At 37.7% G+C, this 15,528-nt stretch overlaps 1 protein-coding gene across 15 annotated transcripts in view; it reads right to left on the bottom strand.

Moving 5' to 3' along the window:
* LOC18442442 (Ankyrin repeat family protein with DHHC zinc finger domain-containing protein) overlaps positions 1-15,528 on the bottom strand; it is a 34,671-nt gene that overhangs the window by 5,154 nt on the left and 13,989 nt on the right. For 10 of the 15 annotated variants that reach the window (XR_016046953.1, XR_016046951.1, XR_016046952.1 and 7 more), the window contains 2 exons: positions 5,076-5,214; positions 4,877-4,976 (listed from right to left, as the gene is read on the bottom strand). Coding sequence is in view for 7 of the 15 variants with exons in the window: in XM_088855011.1 (XP_088711137.1) it covers positions 4,877-4,976; positions 5,076-5,214 (239 nt within the window). In the remaining 8 variants the exon portion in view is untranslated. The remainder of the gene's footprint in view (positions 1-4,876; positions 4,977-5,075; positions 5,215-15,528) is intronic. The other 5 variants (XR_016046956.1, XR_016046955.1, XR_016046954.1 and 2 more) reach the window with 1 other exon arrangement.

Genomic DNA, 15,528 nt, shown 5'->3' with positions numbered 1-15,528 from the left:
AAGTAGAGCTAGTACGAGTTCCCTTGGTTAAAGAATCAAAGTTTAAGTATGTCATATAATGGGGTTCCTTTTGTTCTAATATCGAGATTCTTAACTATGTTTGGCATATGTTTTAAGTCCGAAGTATCACTCTTGGGAATGGTTAACTATGACAACTCCTGGTAGGGAGAAGAGGCTAAAGCCGCACCACAATAAACAAGTTTCAGTGTCTTATCTTGCTGCGCTTGAGAGGTTGTACCCAGACGAGAGTGAGAGGGTGATGCATTTGTAAGTAATAATGGAGTCTTTTTACTCCCGGAATCCATTTCCGACAAAGGAACAATATCAGCTGTTTTGTGGTGGGCTCTATATAGTGGTGGGGTTCTTGAATTATATTTACTAGTTGTTAAGGTGTTGTCTCAGAGTGTCAACTTGTCATGTGCTGAGAGGTGCTTGAGTATGTATAGTTATATTCATAGTGTTAAGCGGAACAAGTTAAATTCTCAACACTCCGAGTCATTTGTTTATGTTCACTATAATGACAGATTGTTAAGTAGATTGCGATCAAACTATGTATAGAAGTACAAAGAATGGGATTTTCATCCACCTCCAGAATGATGTTGGGGCATTAGAAGCATTAGGAGACCGCCTTGATGTTGATGATGAGGCTCATCAGAGTGCTCCATTACCAAGGCCTGTCCCTCCCACTACATCTTCAGGCCATGGCACAAGTTTGGCATGCACCATTCTCTTGGAGTCCCCAACAACCCAGAATCCTACCACTCAAAGGTCATCTTCTTTGAATGTAGTCTCCTTTGCTTTCATTGTTTCTCAAATGCTAGCTCTTTGAAGGGGCAAGAGGACAAGATGAACTATTCTCTCTCTCACACACACAGATGTAAAAGAAGCTTTTTAAAGCTTGAAATGAAAGCATATATTCTCATCTCACAACTAAGAAGATTCATCATTGTGATTTAAGAATAAAAAACAATAGGACATCATAAATATAAGATTTTAAATAAAATATATAATCTCACAACTAAGAGGGATGGTTTACACAACAGGACTTAATAAAACAATGGGTCACTCTAGACTATGCATAGTTCAAATTAAAAATCTAAAATAATGGAACTTTGTGCTATGTGAAAAAGGGACTGGATTTTACCATCATGGAACTTATGATTCCTAAATAATTTCGTTAATGAAAGTAGATCCTACAAACATGGAACCCAAGATTTTAATGTACAAAACCTTGGACCATGGTTGATGGGAGCAGGGATCTATTTCGAAATGGAACTAGATTTCATTGATGGATGGAACATGGTCCCCTTTTTATGGGAGCGATATCCCAAAATCGAGAAACCGGGGTCCCTACAAGATCCCTTGCAGGAACCATGGGATCGAGGTTTCGGAGTGGGATCATCACCCTACCCACAAGGTTCCCTTAACTATGAGATGAACCTTTGGCATAAATGTGGGCGGAGGTGATAGATACATTCGCATGATTAGGACATTTGAAGTGAAAGAAGCTTTGAGGATGAAGATATGAAAGGCTTTAGGATCAGATGGTGTCCCGATATAGGTCTGGAAGTGCATGGGGACGTTGGCATATGCTAGCTACCAAGTTGTTCAACAAGGTGTTGAGAACAAAGAAAATGCCAGACAAATGGAAGAAAAACATTGCATTATCTATTACAAGAATAAAGGAGACATACAGAATTGTGTGAACTATCGAAGAATCAACTATGAAGTTGTGGGAGAGAGTGATTGATCAAACGACTAAGGCATAAAACAAGTGTCTCAGAAAATAAATTTGGTTTTATACCAGGAAGGTCAACAATTGAGGCATCAACAAAAGTTAGAACTTTGAAGGGAAGCTCTAGAATTTAAGCGTCATAAAATTAGTCCGACCAAGGGTCTACATAATGCAAGTTTAATAATAATTGCAGTAGAGACGAGGAAGTAGTTAATATTGGCAGTCAAGAAATATCAAAATGAGCGCATTTTCGATATCTTGGGTCAATAATCCAAGGAAATGAAGAAATTGATGAAGATGTCGCACATATAATTAGAGCTGAGTGGGTAAAGTAGAGATGTGCACCAGAAGTTTTATGTGATCGCCGCATGCCAATGAAGCTAAAAGGGAAATTCTATAGGATAGCTATGAGACCAACTTTGCTTTATGGGACAGAATGTTGGGCAGCCAAGAAACAACATGCCTATGGGATGAGTGTAGCTGAGATAAGGATGTGGAGATGGATGAGCGGCAAGACAAGGGATAGACTTCGAAATAAATACATTCAGGTAAACTTAGGTGTGACCTCAATAGGCAATAAGATGAGAGAAAGTATACTTAGGAGGGATGGCCATGTCCGGTGCAGACCCAATACTAGGAAGTGCAATAGTTCAAGTGGAAGACTATGGTTGGAAGTAGTGAGAAAAGATATGGGGACTTAGCCTCACTCAGGGTATAGCCCTTGATAGAACAAATGACAGACCAACATTCGTGTAGCCGACCCAAAATAGTTAAGAAAAGGATTTCATGATGATGATGATGAGGTCAACAATTGAGGCCATTTTCTTATTTAAGCAACTAATTGAGAAGTTTAGGAAGAAGGGAAAAGACTTCCACATGGTCTTTATTGATTTAGAGAGAGCTTATAGGGTACCTAAGATTAAATTTGGTGGGTGATGGAAAAGAAAGGAGTCTTCAGATGCTATATTGATATGGCGAGAGATGTATATGAGGGAGAGTAACTAGTGTACAAACAACTAGTGGAGAGACAAGTACGTTTTCAGTGACAATAGGCCTATATAAAGGGTCAACATTGAGCCCATATTTCTTTATTTTAGTTATGGATGAGTTAACTGGGCATCTACAAGATGAGGTACCGTTGTGTATTGATCGTGGATGACAGTTTTAATTGATGAGATTAGAAGCGGCATCAATGCAAAGTTAGATGCTCTAGAATATAAAGGTTTTAAAATTAGTCGGACTAAGACAAAATATATGGAATGCAAGTTTCGTAATAATAAAAGTAGAAACAAGGAAGTAGTACGATTAATAGTGAATAATTGCCTAAAAGAGAGTATTTTCGATATCTTGGGTCAATAATCCAAGAAAATGGAGAGATTGAGGAAGATGTCGCACATAGAATAAGAGCTGGGTGGACGAAGTGGAGATGTGCAATAGGAGTATTATGTGATTGCTGCATACCAATGAAGTTGAAGGCGAAGTTATATAGTACAACTGTGAGACCAGCTTTGCTTTATGGGACAGAATGTTAGGCGATCAAGAAACAACATATACCCATTGGAAAAGTGTAGCAGAGATGAGAATGTTGAGATGGATGAGTGACAAGACAACAAAGGATAGAATTCAAAAATAATATATTCGAGGGAACTAAGGGGTGGCCCCAATAAGTGACAAGATGAAGGAAAATAGACATAGGTGAGCTGGCCATGTGTAGCACAGACCCAATACAGCACTGATTAGGAGGTACGATTTGGTTCAAGTGGAAGATTCTAAAAAGGCAAGGGGACGGCCCAAAACGACATGGATGGAAGTAGTGAGAAAAAATATGGGGACTTATAGTCTTACTGCCCTTGTTAGAACAGAATGGAATAACATGATTCATGTAGCCGACCCCAAATAATTGAGATATGGTTTAGATGATGATGATGATGATCCATTATTGGTATAAATCTCTCTTTCTCACCAGTCACATGGAATTGCTGGACTACTCTGTAAGTGTGAAAGCAACATGTGTGCCTTAGCACGTGTTTCGTTAAAGATAACTCTTACCACCAAATTTGTGAGTTACTGTACATATGTTATTAATTTATTTCTTTGGATATCCTTAAATTTAGATGTATCTTTCACGATTGTGATCAGGTCTCAATCTCCCTTTCATAAAATTAATCTTTCTTTGCAATGTTAGAGAAGGTGCTAGGTGGCACCCACACCCCAAATGCGCACACACACATTGAGGTACATTTATGCATAGGGATGCATAATCTATACACATATATGTATCCCATACATAAATACATACATGTGCACTCAAAACGTACATATACGCATATATGTGTACAATCCTATGCATATATATGTATTGCAAACATACTTATATATGTGTATGTGTGAGCAAGTGTGCTTAAGTGCATGTGTGCCCAAAATACATATATACACATGATTGAATTGAACTTTAAAATTTTGCAAAGGAAACTTCCAAAGTTGGAAAATACCTATCCCAAAAAAAAAGGATTCGAGAAGATCTATTAAAGTTCTTCAATTTTTTTTATCTAAAAAATCATCGATATTGATTCTTTTCGTTCTCTTCTCTCAAAAAATCGGGTTACAAAGCATTAGGGAGATTAAAAAACACCACCTTCCCCACCCCCAAATGTTTTTTAACCTCCTAAAAGGAGGGGATGACTTTTTTTTTATCATGGCCCATGGGAAATTTGCACCCTCAGGCCATGGCAAACAAAGCAGGGACCCTGGCTCAGGCACAAGGTGCCGCCTTGGGGGGCATCTTGTCCTAGGCTAGGTGCCTTGGCTTCCATCCCACCTATGATCCACCACGAGGTGCTGCCTAGTCACCTGAGACAGCTGGTTTCTGTGTTTCAGAAGATTCATGATTTTGCGCAAAGGCTAGCATAAAAAAGTAATGCGAACACTAGGAAAAGAAAAAGATAACTACAGTTCCGGGCTTCTCATTAGTATATAATAGAAAATATAAAAAAAACCACCACAAAGACATCTAACTTGAAATAAATAACATCAAACATTCAAGTTGCTGTCAACAAATAGATAGATAACAAGGTATTTAGGACAAACGTGCTGCATCTATAGAACATTAAAAGTGAACCAATTGCAATAGAAAGGACTTACGTGCTGCATCTATAGAACATTAAAAGTGCACCAATTGCAATAGAAACAGCAGTCCACCCCCATAATCCAACAGAAGCAGTTACCTTTGTAAAAGTAGGTGCTGGGAAAAGATGATATAGGAGTTAGAAATATTGAATTTGTAACCATTACAGATATATTAGATGACAAACAAGATATTTCCACAAACAGATCTACCTACATGCAAGGACTGAAGTGATGAATAGGATCGTAAGGAAGATTATTACAAACAGAAGGATGGGAGCATAACCAATCCCCGCTATCTTCCCAAGGCAGAATTTGTTTTCCCAACTATTGTTGTGCATCTTCTGTACATTTGACTGAGAAAACCATATGCAATGCACTGAGGTTAGTAAAAACTGCACTTAGATGGCATCATATCATTGCATCCAATCTTATTGTTTCTTACATACCAAGTACAGCTGAAACAGTCCAGATCCTTACAGTAAATAACAGATAGCATGCTAATATTTATAATACAATGTTGCCACAATTTGCAGCATAATGAAGAAAACCTTTGCAATAACTCAGCAATAATTTTCTAAAGGGCAGTTTCTCAAATAAGGATGTGACATGGATTAGTTAAACAGAAATACAGAAAACATGACAAACAACATTTTAATTATTAATGAAAGTAGAGCTGATCACTTTGGAAATCAGTGTTCAATAACTTGGCTCCGGCCATGGATTCGGCCACTGTCCGAGCCAAGTTACTCAGCCAAGTATTGCACATCATAAAAAAAAGTAAAAACCAAGAACAAAAACAAAATGAAAGCAAACAAATTGAAAAAATGGGGAAATAGGTCGGGGGTCAAAGATAGCACCTGGGAAGAGAGATAGGGGGAGGGGGAGGGGGAGGGCGAAGGGGAGGAGGAGGGTGATTGAAAAAGATGGGGGAGGAAATCTGTCCCACCATGCTTTTATAGGGAGAAAGAAAGAGGAAAAAGGGGGGCCGATTTTCACATCCTTTTGTGTGTGTGTGTGAGAGAGAGAGAGCGAGAGAGAGAGAAAGAGAGAGAGTGTGTGTGAGAGAGAGAAGTGTGTGTGCGTGTGCGTGTGCGTGTGCGTGTATGTGTGTGTGTGTGCATGTGTGTGTGTGTGTGTGTGTGTGTGAGAGAGAGAGAGAGAGAGAGAGAGAGAGAGAGAGAGACTTGCACAGTTTTGAGGGATCCTCCCATTTTTGGAGAAGATTTGATGAAGGGAAGTGCAATGTGGGATGGTTGGTTGATTCAAGAGATGAAGGTGTTCACATTTGCTCATAGGTCGCAGCTGAATTCTCCATTTTTGTCTTCAGGGAAGAAAAGGGAGGAAAACATTTTGGTAATTTGATACGAGGGTTTAGGGGACTTCACATAGAGCTATGGGGCCGATGATTATGATTTTAGGTGGACCTCAATGTTTAGAGAGGGGATAGAGAGTGAAGGGAGAAGAGGATCTGCCCCCCTTTCAAAGAAAGAGAGATGAAAAAAGAGAAGTGAATCTGTCCACCTTTTAGAGAGAGAGAGATGAAAAAGGGGAGTGATCTACACCCCCCTCTATATATATTGGGGGATTGGGGTGGGGTGGGGTGGGGTGGGGTGGGGGGGGGGGGGGTTTGCATGAAACCAAGTGGATACATGGAAACTTGTCTAGGCCACTGCTTGAGGCAGAGTAACTTGGCTGAGACCGAGTGGACTTGGATGAATTATTGAACACTATCTGAAATGCCTTGGCTGAGACAGAGTGGACTTGGATGAATTATTGAACACTATCTGAAATGCATGTCATTGCACAATCTTAAAAACATAAAGATTAAAAGGTCCTTGGTACTGGAGGAATAATTGGTGCAGGTTAAAACACTGATTTCAAAATTGAGGCGGTGGCTTGGAATCAACCAAGGATTGGGCCTTCCAATTGGTACTCGAGGATCAATTGGTGCAGGTTTTTTTTTTTTTTTTTTGGAAGCATCAATTGGTGCAGGTTAAGAAAGTGGTTGCAAAATTGTGGAGAAGGCAAAGTTAACACATTAAAAAAAAAAAAAATATTTGTAGAGAAGGTTCGGAATCAACCAAGGATTTCTTAAATAGTGGTTATGAAAGCTCATACGGGTTGGGCGTTTTAACCCTACCCCAAATTGGCCAAGGGCTTCCAACACTATATGGAAGCTACTTAAGCAAGCAGTATTAAAAGAATTGCTTGTTTGATAAACCCACTGAATTACGTATAGAATTACCAGGCCCTTAGCTTCCTGCTTGTATCTATTTTCTAGTGTCGCTTCTTCCCTTTGCCATTCCCTTTCTCAACTACGACATTGAGGCTGTGTAAACAATGTTCGAAAATTTGGCAGCTCAATTGCCTAGGCGAAAAAAATTTCAAAACGCCCTAGGCGCAGTTTGGGCAGGTGCATTAGGCGTTTTTGCTTCTGGGCGCCCGCCTAGGAAGTTTGGGCGACGCCTAGACGCTATTGTCTGGGCACACGCCTAGGCGGCACCCCGCGACAACTTGCGGGCGACGGAAAAAACCCTCGGATGAGGGAAAATTTTTCCCCCCTAAAAAGGGAGGAAAAGGGTGCTAAACGCCCAATAGAAAATCCGTGGCCTTTAGGATGAGAAAAACCCCTCAAGAACTACTATTTTGTGATTTATCGAAAGATGGATAAACTTTCTTTATTTTTTCAATTTCTTCCCAAAACGAAGGCAATAGTTCTTGGGTGGAATTGAAGCTTCTAATAGTTGATTTTAAGAACTTTTGACGACCCAATAAATGAGGTTTGCACCGACTTTGATTTGATTTTGATATTTTTAAAGTACTATCATATTTGAAAGATGGTTTTAATTTTATTATGCTACAACATATTATGTTATGAATCATGAGTTTTTTCTTTTACTTTTTTATTTTATTTTACGGTATATTTACATGTTTGTAGTTAAAAGATTGATTTTTTTCTCACTTGGACGATGAAATTGAGCATATATCGTATTCTTTTACGAGTAATTGATTCGTTTTTTGTACAATGGGTCTTATTTTGATATTTTGTTTTTTTTTTGTTTTTAGTCTATTTGATAAATAATTGATTATGTGATATCTTAATGGGTAAGTCTTATGTGAAAGTGAAACTAAAGTCTTAAAATGTCATATATATTCAGTTATTCATTTAAAAACTCCCTTGTTTTTTATGTTTGGGGTAGGGGTGGTTTTTTATTTTGGTGAAGGCACCCTGTCCTTGGGCGCCCACCTAGGCAACCACGGACCCAAATCGCCTACACGCCCGAATCCATTTTTTGAACAATGTGTGTAAGAAAAGCATCAATAGGTTTCATATGAGGCCTCTTAAACCCAAAAACCTGTTGGGTATAAGGCCTTTCAAGGACTGAATACCAATAGTCTCTCTTATTCAGTGGGAGTGATTGAGAGATAGAATCTGGGTGCTTTACGAAACGGAGCCCAGATTCTTATACCCCGAGTACTTGAGGTTATGAGAGCTTTACGTTTAAGAAAGTAATTTCTCAAGGAAGTATGAGGGTCACCTCCTAGTCAGGATCTTATTCATATTAGCCTCATGATTGTTGTGATTAGTTAGGGTTTTGAGTATCCAATCGAGTACAATAGAATCCGAGTATTTTTATGAGTAATGACCTTATGTGGGAGGTCATGACTTATGGAACATACGTCCGTATCCTGACACCGGACAATTCCATGACATGTGCACTAACGTTCGCATGAGAAACCACTCTTCTAAATCCATTATCCAATTTTGGAAGAGCCAGTGCACATGAGCTTTGAGAGGACCCCTGTACTTGTGTTGGAATATGTCCCACAGAGGTGCACCTGTAATCCTTTGAGAGCCAAATGATGGGAAGCTCTGGCTCAATGACTTTGATGTGACCAATTATGTATCCTTGCCATAGACTGTGGAGCATAAGTCCATTGGGTTAGCTTAAGACACCGGCAGAACATCATTTGGGACTAGCCCAATGGAGTACTCAGATACTTAGAATCCATGCTATGAGATCTCACTTACCCTTTGTCCAATTAATTATGATGAAAAATGATGAATAAATGTTCATAAATATTTATTATTAATTTTGGAGAATTTTTTGAAATTTTTTTGATAGACAAAACTGTATTTTTAATATTTGTTTAGACTTAATTCCATTTGAGGACTGCCACGTAGCACACCCGAGTGGCCATAGGGTGGTCACTTGGCACCCCTGGCCCCACCATAAGATCAATGCCAAGCTAGGCACTAATCCCAAGGTGGGGGACGTAGATGGCATATATTATTTTGTTATATTGTTATATATTATTATTTGACTTGTTATATTATGTTATAACTTAAGGTACATTTTTGTCATATGTTTATTTGATTCATACAAGTGCTTTTGTTGGCATGTTTGAGGTTCATTTTAATTTAATTTAAATATTGAATCCAAAGTAAATTGATATTTGAATTTGAATTTCAAAAAATATCTTCACACTTGTGAAGGAAACATTAAGCTCATTGTGGTTGGTTTGAATTATTAGATATATAAGGTAATTGGCTTTCATAAAGGTGTCCTTTTCTACGTGTGAGTTTTACCATTTACTTTATTGCCCATGGCCCTTGATTGATCTTTACACTATTTGATTATTTAAAACTAATAGATTTTGTATAAGGGCAAGTTGGATTCACTTGGAATAAAAGTATGAACCTAAGGACAAAAGGGTAAAGTGGCCTTACTTAGGGTTTAATGTGAATGATACGGGTGCTAAATCCCATCCCTTCATCCTAGTGGTTAGATGGGGATGGGTGGCTAGGGTATATTGGCCTCTCATGTGCCTTTGGATAGGTACATCAAGGGTGTTGATGATATCCAATCTCACACTATGTATATATACTTCTTTAAGTCCCAAACCCTACCCACTTAGAAAATTGGATCTTGCTTGAATTGAGTAGAGAGAGAAAGAGAGAGAGCAAACCTTGAGACCTCCACATGCCACCCATTTGCCTTTGACGATCTTTGAAGCTTAATGGTGATCCTTCACTCCATAAGATTAAGCTTATCTCATACCATGATTAAGGTATTATCTTTCTAAGTTGTTTTATGTCAAAGATCATTTTATTATTGATCAAAGGTTCCTGGAAATTTCAGTTACAGTTATGGTTTAGCTTCCTTTTTTTTTTGAGATAAAAGTTAACAATTTTTATTTTTTTATTCTCTTTTTGTTCTATAGGACTTGAGCTTGGGAGATCAACATCGTGAATTTCATCGCCGGACGTGCTGGCCAGTTATGTTTTAGCTTCCTTAGACCTCCATTTTGATATTATCTTCATGTCATTCTTACATAGTGTGATCCCTCGCTTATGTGTTTTATGCATTGATAAACCTTTGATCATGCATAGTTTCCTTTGATCTACCTTGTATGAATTCTCTTGAGTATTTCTAAGTCTTGTTATTCAAATTCCGAAGATATTTAGATCCTTGGTCTTTTAGAGTGGGAACTTTTGCATGAAAAGTAGTTGTGGTGGACCGGTAAACCATCACAAGTAGTTTTGCTCTATCTTGCTCCATATTGATCCGATTTGCTCCATTCTTCTTGCAAACCTTTTTAAATCGATTTTGTGGACTCTAAGAAGTGATTTTAAAAGTATAAAAGCTTCCCAATTGGATTAAACACCCTTGAGTTTATAAACCACTCTTGTACTATTCATTGAGACAAAATTACCACCCTAAAAGGCTCAAATTTATTGCCCGGGAACAAAGGGTTCGAACCATGGCTTTCCACATGTTTGTATGTATGTTTATTTATTGTATTTACAGTTATTAAATGATTCATGGTTGAAAAAATTGTGTATGTTAAGTGAAAAATAGAATTGTACTTTAATCTTGTGGTATGAGCTTTAATGCTATGTTTTATTGTTTATGTGAATTGAAATCTCATTGAATTATTATAATCAAGTGTATGATGTATCTGAGACATTGTGATATATGATGATGATGAAGAATGAAGATGGATTTATCATGTAATTTTCATATAATGAAGAATTTTAAATGCAAGTCATGTAATATGTCATCTAGATGTATATTATGAGTATTTGAACATTGTATTGAGTTTAATTGTATCTTTGAGTATGGGATTTGTAAGGGACCTACTAGGGTTGAATTTTTATTATTCAAATGTATATAAAACCAAGCTTGTAGGATGGATTATGGTTTTGTATTGAGATATTCATGTATTTAAACCTTTGAGTTTTAATACAATGAATTTTTTTTTAAAGATTGTGTACCCCTAAAGGCACTTCGGGTCATTTTGACCCAAGGAATTTTATAAAAGAATATTAGGTGTATTCCCCCAACTAAAAAAAGAAATCAAATTTAAGCACCAAATTGATTGTTTTTTATATTTCTGTGAATGGAAAAAAGAATCTGAGGCTTGAGGAAGCATCCAAAAGCATAGCCTTCATGGTTGGAGTTTTCTTTTAGGGTGCTAGTGAAGGTATTTGAAGACTTCTGCAGTGATTTCTAGCTCGAAATATATCAAAAACACCAAAGAACAAATTATGAAGAAAGAAAGATCTCCTCTCTCTTCTTTTGTATTTCAATTTTCATCTTGTCTTGAGTATTCCATCCTAATGTATTGGACATTTGGGCTATTGGCTTTATACTTCTCTTTTGTATTTCATCTTGAAAAGGGGTTGTCACTTGGTGTGATGGTAAAAGGCTCGTGTAGCCAGTGAGCATGGGTTTGAGGCCTGAGAGCGGCCACTTTGTGCATAAAAAGTCAAAGGTTAGGACCGTCTCAAGCTCACCCCTCCCGAGACCCTGCATAGCCAGAACCAGCACCGGTTCACAGCCCTAGGGCCCCTTTTGTTTTTCATCTTGTCTAGTTGTGATCATGCTCATGTGTGGGTAACTGGGTGTGGAATATGCCATGGTTTGGATTGGATAGTTGGAGGTTAATACACCTTGGACTTGTTTATGTTTTTTACTTTTTTCACTAAATTTTCAATGATTTGAAGCCTTAAACGCGTTTCAATATTCATGCATATATTTGCGCAGAAAAAGTTAGAAAAAATATGTGCAAAAATACAAAAAATTTACAATAATATATGCATATATGTTGTTCAAAAGAACACATATATGCAAATTTTCACCTTAGGGGGCCTGAGGTTCTAGGTGCTCGCTTAGTGCCTGCGCACTAGGCGCCAGGCCTGCCGCCTAGCGTTTCATTAAATATTGTCAAAGCTTGGGAACGTTTTTGCATGGGTAACATCGCCACTACTAGTAGACCCCGCCCAATGCCTAGGTGCCTAAAGGGCCCTCAGCATCCCTGTAATGGGGCGGCACCTAGGCGGGAGCATAAATGCATGGGGCCTCTAGATGGCCAACCTAGGTCCCGCCTAGGGCTTTGGCCTCCCAGCGGCCTAGCCAAATTTTTGAACATGAGCACCAGTGATCCCTACTAGTTTGTTGAGCCAAGTGGGTCAAGAGTATGTCTTTCATGTTACTTGTAATACAGGGAACTGAATTAGTGCACTGAAGAAGCAAATGAAGTCGAGAAAGCATTTGGTATGGATCCCCTGTGCAACCCACTGCACTGCCCTTATATTAAAGACATTGGCGAAAGACAACATAGACAAGGGGAAGGCAATCACGAAGTTTATATACAACCGCTACCAAAATCCTTCTATTGATGAGGCAACATACTGAAGAAAGGGACCTGATTGGGCCTGGCATCACACGCTTTTCAACCTCTTCTTGTCTAATCAGGGCTCAATAAGATGGTTACCTCAGATGAATGGGTGAATTCCCTATCTCAAAGAGCAGACTGCAAGGTAAATTGAAGGCATAATTGGTAGCAGGAGATTCTAGGATAGGAAGGAACACATAGTGACAACCATAGCTTCTTCAGTGGCAGTTTTGAAGATTACAAATTTAATACTTACTCCACTATGGGGTTTATGTACAAAGGCATTAATTGAACAAAGCACACCATCAGAGCCTTGTGTTCACTCTTTAACACAGAGGTGGGGATAGTCGATCACAGATGGAACGGCTTGTTGGTCGGATGAAATCACTTAGCAAGTAAATACTTTAAGCATTTAATGTATTAAACACTTAAATGTATTGACAAGGTCCTATGATTGGCGATTGTACACATAATTAACCATAAGCTATTATTTTAATGCACGTGTTGTCTAGGTTTCTTCTTCAATGTGCCGGCACAAATACTTCACCCCAAGGTCATGGAGGTGGTGAATATTGCATAGAGAAATTTGACAGAACTACAACTGGAAAAAGATAGATTAGAGCTCCAAAGGAGGTAAGAAATATTTTTTAGTTAAGATATTTCCTTAACTTATTGCATTTGTAAGTAATGTAAGTCACATTCCCAAAAAGGTTTAAGACTTTAAACCAGCAAACCATGTCATTTTCCTCATCTTAGATCCTTTGTATTTCTTTGTATGCACATTTATAATGGTATCAGAGCCTTGTACCATGTTAAATTGAGATTACATCAAGTAAAGTTTGTTATATTGGCTGGGTTAATCTAGAGCTCATATTGTGATTAGTATGCTTTGCGTCTGACTAGCTGGCCTAGGATCTCTCGCATCAGAAAACGAAGTATGAACTAAATGTTGATTTCTAGCGTTGATGTTATTCCACTATCAATACTTTCTTAGGGTTAACATAACAGGAACTCTGTTGAAGGCAAGAAGGCCGTGAAAGGAATTCACACCTTAGGGTTAACATAACAGGAACTCTGTTGAAGGCAAGAAGGCCGTGGAAGGAGTTCATACCTTGTTAACAAAAAAGAAAGTTGGCCTTACCTTTATTTCAAAATTTACAGTCAATATAATAAATTATTTTGAAACCAGATTTAAAATGGCAGAGGAGACTGTTTCAGAAATTTCTTTAGATAGTACCCCTTCTACTAGTACAAATTTCCGTCCTATGTTTTCAAAACAAGACCACCTTTTTGAAATAACCTATACCCCAGAAAAGTTTTCTAAAACCAATTCTCAGTTAATTAATCCTTATCATGTTTATGATAAATCTAGCTTAAATTGGACCAAAAGAATCAAAAAGCTGTATGGAAAAAAGAACCTTGAAGCTATTAAAGAATATGTTCAAGCCTCTTCTTTTGACCAACATCAAATACCTGCTACCCAAGCTGAACAATACATTACCATTGCCTTACCCAGTAACCTATTTCCCCAATAGCTTAAAGATGGTTATACTCATATTCATTTTGGAGCCATAAAGTTAGCCTTGACATTTCATGAAAGAAAGGTATGGAAGCTGTTTCCCGAATTGCTTTGTTAGATTCCAAGTTTTTAGAATACTAGCATGCATGTATTGGAACTGTGCAAACAACATTGAATGCAGGAACTATTTTCGTTACCATTTTCCCAAATTTTAATATCCCAATTAAAGACCCTCACTTGAGTTCAGCCTTTAAAGTCCAGTTACAAATCACAGGAACCAAACAGATTGAAACAGCCATTGTAGCTACGCTCCATTATCAAATGGTGTATAGATTACAGAACCATACTTTTGATATAGTTACCCCTTTACCCCCTAAACAAGAAAATACAGCCTTGTTTATCAAAGTTGATAATAATTCCCAACCTGTCTATCATTATATTCCTAGACAAATCTCTCGAGAAAAGTCGCTTGAATTGATTCCATCTACATGGATGACAAATTATGAAACTTTTCAAAATCAAAGTCAACTAGTAATGCAATCTGATTCCAGAATAACAAGAATGCCTGATGGAACCGTACAGATAAGTTTTCAAACCTCAAGAGTCATTGAGAACCAGATTAGAGAAATATTTCCTACTCAATTCCAAGGATTGCTTGAAAAAGTCCCAATAGTTGCTTTTGACAAAACAGGAAAACCAATTTATGAACAAAAAACTGCTGATAGACATAATTGGTTTGACTCCTGTAATTGCTCTTCTTGTCTTGAAGATGATTTAGATGATTTTCCAAAGAAAAAAAATAAGAAAAAATCATCACAACAAAAACTTCAACAGAGATATATAGATGGTGATCCTTCTGTTGGATTACTTGGAGAAAGTTCAGGAAAATGGGATTATTATGTGACTTATGGTTGTTCAAAATCCAAACACACTGTTTCAGAAATCGTCCCTACAGGATGGGATGATAAAAAAGACCCAGAAAGAAATTACATCCCAGAATACTTAGCCTTTGATCCTCAAAGTTCAAGTTATGCCTCAAATTTTCCTCCATTACATGATTATGAAAATCTTCAAGAAAATTGAAAACATGTATGGAAGATTAAGAATCCCAATACTAGAGATGTTACTGGAGTACAAAAGTCCATTTCTCTAGCCGAAGCCAGCTTGAATTGGCAAGCTGAAAATGCTAAATCTCAAAATTTAGCGTTACTTCGGATAGAAGAAAGACAAAATGTTATGTCTTCTCAGTTACAGGGATTATCTGGCATAATTGTTCAATTAAAAGAGAAAATTCAATTGTTGCATGAAGAATTGATGCAAATTTGTATACTGTGAAAGATATTCATGAACAGTCTTATTTGTTGAGCCAGAAAGGAAAAGAAAAAGCTTTTTTGGAAAAACAGTTGCAAAGCCTTGAAAGAGATCTTTGGATGAAATCCCAATACCCTCAGCAGCAATACCAGTC

This window comes from Amborella trichopoda, chromosome 13 (genome assembly GCF_054954075.1).
Source record: "Amborella trichopoda isolate Santa Cruz 75 chromosome 13, AtrichopodaSantaCruz75HAP2 v2.0, whole genome shotgun sequence".
Taxonomy (NCBI): Eukaryota; Viridiplantae; Streptophyta; class Magnoliopsida; order Amborellales; family Amborellaceae; genus Amborella; species Amborella trichopoda.
This window is presented reverse-complemented; position numbering and strand designations above follow the sequence as displayed.